The sequence below is a fragment of the Cannabis sativa genome, chromosome 5 (assembly GCF_029168945.1).
Source record: "Cannabis sativa cultivar Pink pepper isolate KNU-18-1 chromosome 5, ASM2916894v1, whole genome shotgun sequence".
NCBI classification, from domain to species: Eukaryota; Viridiplantae; Streptophyta; class Magnoliopsida; order Rosales; family Cannabaceae; genus Cannabis; species Cannabis sativa.
The window spans coordinates 2,320,059-2,328,837 of record NC_083605.1 but is presented as its reverse complement, the minus strand read 5'-3'; the positions used below and the strand labels follow the sequence as shown (position 1 = coordinate 2,328,837).

Genomic DNA, 8,779 nt, shown 5'->3' with positions numbered 1-8,779 from the left:
CATCTTGGGCCCATATATTTTCAGGGCTGGCCCTGGGTCCAAGTTTAGTTTGGGTTCAAGTCCGGGTTTGGGTCCATGGGTCCGAGTCCGGGTCCAGGGTTTGGGTCTCGATCCAAGTTTGGGTCTGGGGTTTGGGTCACGGTCCAGGTTTGGGTCCAAATCTAGGTTTCAAGTCTAGATTTGGGGTCCGAGTCCTAGTTCGTGTCTAGGTTCTAGGATCTGAGTTTGGGGCCAGGGTTTGGGGTCTAGATTTGAGTTCAGGTTCGGGTCTGGGTTTGGGGCATGTTCTAAGTCTGGGGTCTAGGTCCGAGTTCGGGTTTGATTTCAGTTCGTGATCGGGGTTGGGGTCAAGTTTATTGTAAAGAAGTTATAATTTTACATAATTTATTAGTACAAGTCAATACAAAATATAGTTTTATATTAAATAATACTAATATAATACAATACAATCCAACAAAACACAATACAATACAATATACCGTGCACCAAACGATTAATTAACTAATTATTATTATGTATATAAGGGAATAGGTTCAATAATCAAGGATGAAATTTTTTGTTTGGATTGATTATCTTGAGAACTATGACCATCACCATGCTGATACATGAAAAATCCCATCTTAGCAAAATTTGTAGCATCTTCAATCAATGAGATTGGATATAATCCAACATCATTATTCATCTCTTTCCATATTTCACTTATTAAAAACTTAATATGTTCACGAGCTTTCTCCTCAGATACTTTTTTTTCTTGCATATAACATTGAATTGATGTCGGAGCATCACCTCTTTTCAGTTCCTCCTACATATGTATAACAATGTTCAGTTAAATATATATAAATAAAATTATATATTACTTAGTTTTCTATTCGAAAAAGGATCATATTTTTGCATCGATTAAAAAAAAAAAGATCACGTAATTTTTAAAATTGTACTCTTGTTGTACCTCTCGTACTTAGATTCAGTTTTTGCTAAAATATTTTTGAATACTATTAAATTTAAAATATTTTGATTACCACTTTAAAAGAAGAAAAAATTAACAAGCCAGCTCCAATAACAAAAATAAAAATGGTCTTAGTTTTTTCACAAAACTTGGATATAGAAAGACCTTATTTCAATAATTTTACAAAGAGAAATGCTAAAGGGTACCAGTAGTGCCTAGCACCTTCCTATGTGTCAATATCGCTATTGGTCCAACTAAGTATCGGGTCCCATATAATTTAATATAATAGCTTTTAAGGAGTATCGCTAACCAATCGCAATGCGACATGTCGCAAAGGTGTTAGGCACCACTGATACCTAATAGCAATGCTCTTTTACAAAACACATATATTTCAAAAATACGTAACATGTAATTAATAATAGGTACAAAAAAGTATAATAAATATTGTAATTATTATTGGCTTACCGACGATGTTGCTAGGTCATTTGTAAGTCGTAATATTATGGCACTATGACGAATTATGGCGGGATAATAACCATGTTCAAAGCATTCGAAAATCTCTTTACTACTTGTAACTGTGTGATTATAATTTGCATGAGAAAAATAAGCATGCACAATTAGAACCGGTGCTCCCACTGAAATCCAACCATTTTCAATATATTCTTCTAGTGTTGGTGTATATCCACTATAGTACCATTTTGCCTCTTGTAAAAAACCTCTACACATATCTACCCACTGCACAATAAATATCATATTATGTAATTAGATTCGATCGACATTTAGTATTAATAAGAACTTTTAGTACATATTTATTAATATACAATATATATTTAAAGTTGTTATATTACTATTAATACAATTTAATAATATTTTTTATGAGTGTCAATCGATTCATTAATGTTGAACAACAATACTCATACAAATACATGAATTATATATAAAACATATACTATAGCTAAGTTAATTAGGTATTAATACCTAATTAACATTAACATGCTTCTCTATATGTCATTTAATTACCAATAAGAAATAAATAATAAATAAGTTTATATATATATATATGATCATACCGTTTTCTTAAGGTATTGAATGTTGATGGAGATGTGTTGGTCTCTTAATACGTCAAATACCATTTCATTGATGGTATTGTGTAAAACAATATAAGGCATCTTCATGTATTCTGGTAACTCATTTATCATTTCCATATCCCATCTGCATATAAACAAAATTATACACACTTAAAAGAGGACTGATCTTGAGAATATATGAGTCTAAAGCCATTTAAAATTTTAGGATCCTCACTTTCGAAAAAATATTTGAAAAAAAAGTATTATAAGACTTAAACCTACACTATTGTGTAATATCCATACCAACCAAACTGTGAATCTTTGTTTTTACTTAAATAAACTCCTAATGATGTATTTTATTTTTTATTTTAGGCTTCCAAAAAGTGTGGACCCTAAGTACGGATCTAATCCATATATGCACTCAAATTGCACACATTTATTACAGAGGAAAATTGTATTAATATTGTATACCCATTTCATTTTTATCTCTCTTTTGTTAGTATTTAATTTTTACCTTTTTTTTCTTGCTCTTATTCTCATTATTCACTGAATATATTGAATTGCGAATGCGATTCATTGAGGTTGATTAAGTTATGTGAGGATTTTTTAGGTACATTTCTCGTAAAAATAGAAATATATTAATGTGTAGCTATTTTTGATTAACTAATAGAAAAAAAAAAATATTCCTCAACTTAATTAAACTCTTATTACACTACACAGTAATTAACTAAATGGGATATATGTCTAAATATTTATTTATTATTAATAAATTTATATGTATATGTATATATACTAACCTCTCAATAGCTTTGGTGAAAAGCTCTAATTCATCCAATGTTCCATAAACATCATATATATCATCAATTACTGTTATTAGCTCAAATAATTTGGCAGTTGTTATTCTAAAATAACTGAAATTTGGCTCAAATCTTATTCCAACTTTCCATAAGAAACATTCCATCAATCGATCTCTTGCAAAATTCAAATTCTCCCCAAGTTTAGTATGCCTCCACCACCTTAATTATATATATTTATATAACAAATCACTTCATCAGTATAAATAAATTTAATCCAAAAAAAAACCCTTCATTTAATTATGATATCATTATCATCACCTGAATATATGTTTTAGATCGTCATGATGTGTTGATTGTATCATGTTGAAATCGAGTTTAGCAAACTCAAGCAACATAGGATTCATGTCTTGTTTTTTCTCATACGCGTCGATGAACCACTTAGCTTCTGTTCTTGTAGTCCTCCGATGAAGTGGGAGCTCCAAAGCGTGATTCACTATTTCGATATCATAATCATAATCATTATCATTATCAATCATTAACTTTCTTTCCTGTGATATCATTATAATGTAGTTCTTTAGACATTGAGTGGTGAAAATTCTAGCTTCTTCTAAAATACTTTCGCCTTTTTTCTCATAGAATGAAGCTTCATATAAGGCCAATACTTCCATAATATCATCACTAATCATGTTCGCTTTGATTTTTCCTATCTCGTCCTTAAAATGATTAAAGATCTCTGCAAATAATACACGATCAAATGTATAATTTAGTTAATTTATTAAACTAAATCGAACGAATGTTAATTAATTTATAAAAAAATGTATAATTCTCAATAAAAACTGTAAATGATTAATTCTCAAATCTTTGAAAATTCCAATTTTTTTCATTTGAGGTACATTGCAATTTTTTTTATAAATAATCCTTCAATATATATATTAGGATTCGTTTAGTAGGCTGTATAAGGGTTGTATTGTATTAAATAATAAATAACACTATATTTGGATAATGCAATACATTGTATTAATTATTACCATCAAAATTTTTAGTACAGTGTAAGTTATAATATTTAATACATAACAAATGGTATGTATTAGCTTGTATTATAATATTTACAAAAAATTCAGGATCAACCCTAATCTCTGGCCCGGATCCAGGGACTGGGACCCGAGACACAAATTTAGACCCAGACCAGGACTTGGGACTTGGACCCGAAGCTCAAACCTGGGACTTGGGATCCAAAGTCGGACTAAGACAAGGGACCCGGGATGCAGATCGAACCTGAACCTGGACCTAAGACTCAGACCCTGGACCCGGACCCCAAACTTGGGACTCAAGACCTAATACGACAGTAACTATAAAAGATTCTTAAACCTATTATTTATATGTACATATTATATTATATTATAACACATATATAACAAAATCATATCGAGTATATTTACAATATTATAGATTATACATATATTGTATGTAATCCACTACAAAAAAAATGTCACTTTTAGTGAACTTTTTAGTCACAACAAAAAAATTAGTTTTGATTAAACATAGTATTTAGATACAAATTGTCACTAATTCAACTTTAGTCACAACAAGTATTGTGACTAAAAACACATCCAGACAAAACTAATTATAATTTTTCTGACTAATACTTTTAGCCACGGACTTTTTTTAGTCACAACGTAGGAATGATAATATATAATTAGTCACAACTTTTCATTTTTAATCACAAATTTTATTGTGACTAAAAGTAAAATTTTTTGTAGTGATCCAAAAAATATTTGATTCTATATAAACAAATAAATGTATAAACACTACTACAAAAATATTTTTTCCCGACGTTTTTAAACAATCGTTTGAAGTATTTCCGTCAGTTTCTATGACCGTCGCTTGTACGATCGTCGCAAAACGGGCAAAATAGGCGACAGTTAAAAACCGTCGCTAATGTGGATTTGCCGACAGTTTTGAACTAAATTAATCTGTATTTCCCCCCATTTTTTTCCTGCATTAATTTTATAATTTTACCTAAATTAAAATAAAATAACTAATTAATTTTATTACAATAACGATTTACTTTAAAACACATTAAATTTATACAATAAAAAAATAAATATATATTATAAATAAAAAAGTACATAAATAAATAAATGTATTTATGTCGAGCTTAGAGAGAGAAAGAGAGAGAGGGAGACGGACAAGAGGCGATGGTGGTCCGGCGTAAGATGAGAGGGACATCGACGAGAGGTGGTGGTGGTCTGACGTATGCGACGGAGAGGAGAGGGAGAGCAGCGGGAGGAGGGGTGGGTGGAGATCGATGGACGAGAGAAAAGAGAAGAAAGGGAGATCGAGAGAGGGAGGAAGACGGCGAGAGAGGAGGGCGATGGTGCGGAGGCGTAGGGTGTGGGAAATGGAGAAGAAATAGGTGGGCATGTGGGAAATAGAAAAAAAAAAGTAGGTGGGCACGTGAAAAATGTGGCGAGAAGTAGGTGACGATTTTATAATGGGCCCTTATACCCGATGGGGTATAAGTCTCTCCTAAAAATTCGCATTTTATTAAAAATATCGCCTATTTTATTTACTACGATTTTAAACTGTTGGAAATACTAAATTTTTCCCGACGGTTTTAAATAGTTACTTAATTTTTTTAGCGACAATCCTTGAAAAAAATCGTTTTTAAGACCGTCGCGAATTCTAATATTTGTAGTAATAAATATATATATGTATAAATATTTGATTAACCTGTATAATGTATTTTAATAAGAAATTTAAAATATATATAACTAATTAAAATTTTAATGTTATTTTTATTTGTACTAGTTCAAATTAAGATTTTTTCTTTTCTTTTTAATAAATAAATTAAAGATTATTCATAAATAAATTATTCTTAAACAAAGATCTTTCTTTATATCTATAATGTATGTATATAAGTGTATAAATATATACCTTGAGGTACTGCATAGCCATGTTGACGTAGAAGCCTAAATTGAAGAGCAGTGACATATAAATTATAATTAGGGTTATTGATTATATTAATATATTTTTCTTTCAAAATAGTATTTATTTCATCCTCAAAACGATAAGATACTCCAAGTCTTTGCAATGTGTCAATGAGTTCAAGTTGAGCTAAAGAGTTTTCCATCTCAATTAACATCTTTTTCACATCTATCTCCAATTCTTTGACTCGACCTGTATAAGATTCTTCCTGCATATATATAAATAAAAAAATATTTAAGTTCAACACATTAACAACTAAACATCATGGAGTCCAAGAAAATTATAATTTATACATAAGAAAAAACAAAAACTACTCTTTAGTGAAAAGGTAGATTTTTCATGACTACAATTGTCATCACTTTTAAAGATATTATTTTGTCACTCAAAAGTATTAATTATATACAAATAGTTATTGTTATTGTTTTATTTTTTTGAAATGGCATTAATTTAGTTATATATTATGACTAAAAATATATTTAGTCACAAATAATATATTATAATTTTTATGACTAATTAAATATTTGATTTATATTTTTTCTTTTTGTTACATTTTTTATTTTTTTAGGTTGTGGTTTGCTCGCAATAAAAGATACTTCAAGAGAACGAGTTCATTGGAATGATATGGTTTGGAGTCGGCTAAGCAAGCCGAAGCATAAATTTAATGTGGTTGGCTATTTTTGGAAGACTGTAGGTGAAATCGAGACTTTTTAGATTCGAAATTTGTAAAGATGAGTACATATGCTTGTTATGTGGGAATGACATAGAAACTGTCACCCATTTATTCATTTGTCATCTAAGCCATCAATATTTGACAGCAATGAAGATGTGGTTGGGGTGGACAATAGATAAGTATTCTGCTGGCTGATTTGTAAAGAGAATACATCGAGGCAAATTGAGCAAGTTTCGGTTTAATGTGATAGCTTCGAGCCTTCGACAATGTCACAACTATATACAGTATTTGGTAATAGAAATGATTCTTCTTGGAACCAAAGAGTACAAACTATAGATACAGTTGTGAAAGAAATTAAAACTAATGTTAAATACAGAGTCATAGCAACAATACCTAAGAAGATAAGGCAAGAGGAGGTTAGATTGGTTTGAAAAGTTATAAGCAATTTTTTGTTGTTAAATTGGTTTGAAGATAAATGGAAGTTGAAGTAATGCATTACAATCTAAGCTGATTTATATAAAAAAAATTATAAGGCAAATTTTTAAAAATATATTATTTATATTTATTATAATTTTATGACCTAAAGTTTTTATTTACAAAAATACATTTTATTCAGCAAAAAGTAAGAAAACAACTAGAAATTAACCCTATGACAGCTATAAATCAACCATAAATAAACTATAAGACAATAAAAAAAATAATATCAGGACAACTATAAGTAAGCTATATAAGAAAAAAAAAAAAGAGAGAGAGAGAGAGATTATTCTTTCTTTTTTTTTTGAAGAAGTACTATTTTCGTAATGAAAAAGTTTAAAGAGTAAAAATAAAAAAAAAAATAAAGAAAATCGTGTTGAAGTATTTTTGTAAACTTTTTCAAATTTTTGATTTATTTTATAAATTTTTTAATTATAAAGAAAATTAAGACTGATATTAAACGTAGGATCCAAGATATAAGGCCTAGAATGTAAGAAAATATAGCATGGTTTGAAAGCTTGTAAATAGCAATACCCTTTCATAAAAAAAAAAATAAATAAATAAATAGCAATACTACTTTTGTCTATTAGATATACAATAATATTTTGGGACTTTTTCATTTTTACACTTTAAAACAGTTTTTTTTTTTTGTATTTTTACGGAATTAGGCATAGAAACTCCTATTGTAACTAGCGCTGCAACCTAAATTGCAACATCGTACAGAAACTCCTATTGCAACTACCGCTGCAACCGCTTTAGAAACTCAAACCGTAAATTTGAAAAAAAAAAAATTAAAAAAAATAGTATATGAGGTAATTCCCTTAATATTTTTGTAATATTTAGTTTATTTAAAAAACTTAATATTTTTCAAAATTTTAGGCTATTAATTTCCTACTGTAAACCGTAAACAAAATAACCACTTGAGGCTAGTTCCTCAGATCGAATCACTGGTGTGTAACTCAAAAATAATATATATATATATATTTATATATTTATATATAAGACACTTATTGGTTTTCAAACTTGTAACCCAAAACATTTGATTAATTGTTGCATAGTTATACATTATTATTCAAGGATTGTATATATAGAAGGAAAACAGATCTTCAGATAAAGATGCATGCTAATAGGATGTAAATCGATTTTTTTGGAGTAATAAATTTCACTGATTGATAAAAAAAAATATTACTAAGAAATAATTATGGTGTTTTTTTTTTTCATTTTTATATTTCAAAGGCAATTTTTTTTATATAATAATTATTGGAGCAATCGTAAAAATTTAAAAAAATAATAAAAAATTAAAATAATATATAAAGTGATCATTCCTCCTAAATATATTAATTAATTACCTTATATTGGCTTGTAAGAGATTGAATATAATCAAAAGACCAAATGGAGGGCTCAAAGTTGGCAGATCGTCGATCAATAATTGCATTAGAACTATTGACCACAGCACATATGATGGGGTAGCATGCACTTGATAATCTTGATTTTGTACCACCATTAATAATATTATAATTAGTATATATTTTTGGTCTATAAAATACACCAAAATTAGTAGTACTGCAAATATTAGGGAGTAATGAAGAAAAATGGTGTTGAACAGTTATGCAAGCCATTTTTGTTTGTGTTATTGAGATGAGAAATTTAGGAATGTTCGACCTTGTATTTATATATATAAATATATATTAATTATTGTTATTATTATTATTATTATATATATATAAACAAAAAATTCAAATCACCCCATGCACCATTAATTAATTAATGTCTCTGCTTCATAAAGTGATCTTACAGTCTTTAAATTGAATATTAATTAATATACTATATGTGTCGAATA

General features: G+C 28.6%; 1 protein-coding gene across 1 annotated transcript; it reads right to left on the bottom strand.

Moving 5' to 3' along the window:
* Positions 1-393: 393 nt before the first annotated feature.
* On the bottom strand, positions 394-8,573 carry LOC115716604 (myrcene synthase, chloroplastic). Its single transcript, XM_030645438.2, has 7 exons — positions 8,289-8,573; positions 5,745-6,003; positions 3,126-3,540; positions 2,808-3,026; positions 2,014-2,155; positions 1,409-1,678; positions 394-802 (listed from the first exon to the last, which is right to left on the bottom strand). Exons 1-7 carry the CDS (start codon positions 8,556-8,558, stop codon positions 512-514), a joined length of 1,866 nt encoding a protein of 621 aa, XP_030501298.2. The 5' UTR covers positions 8,559-8,573; the 3' UTR covers positions 394-511.
* Positions 8,574-8,779: the final 206 nt, after the last annotated feature.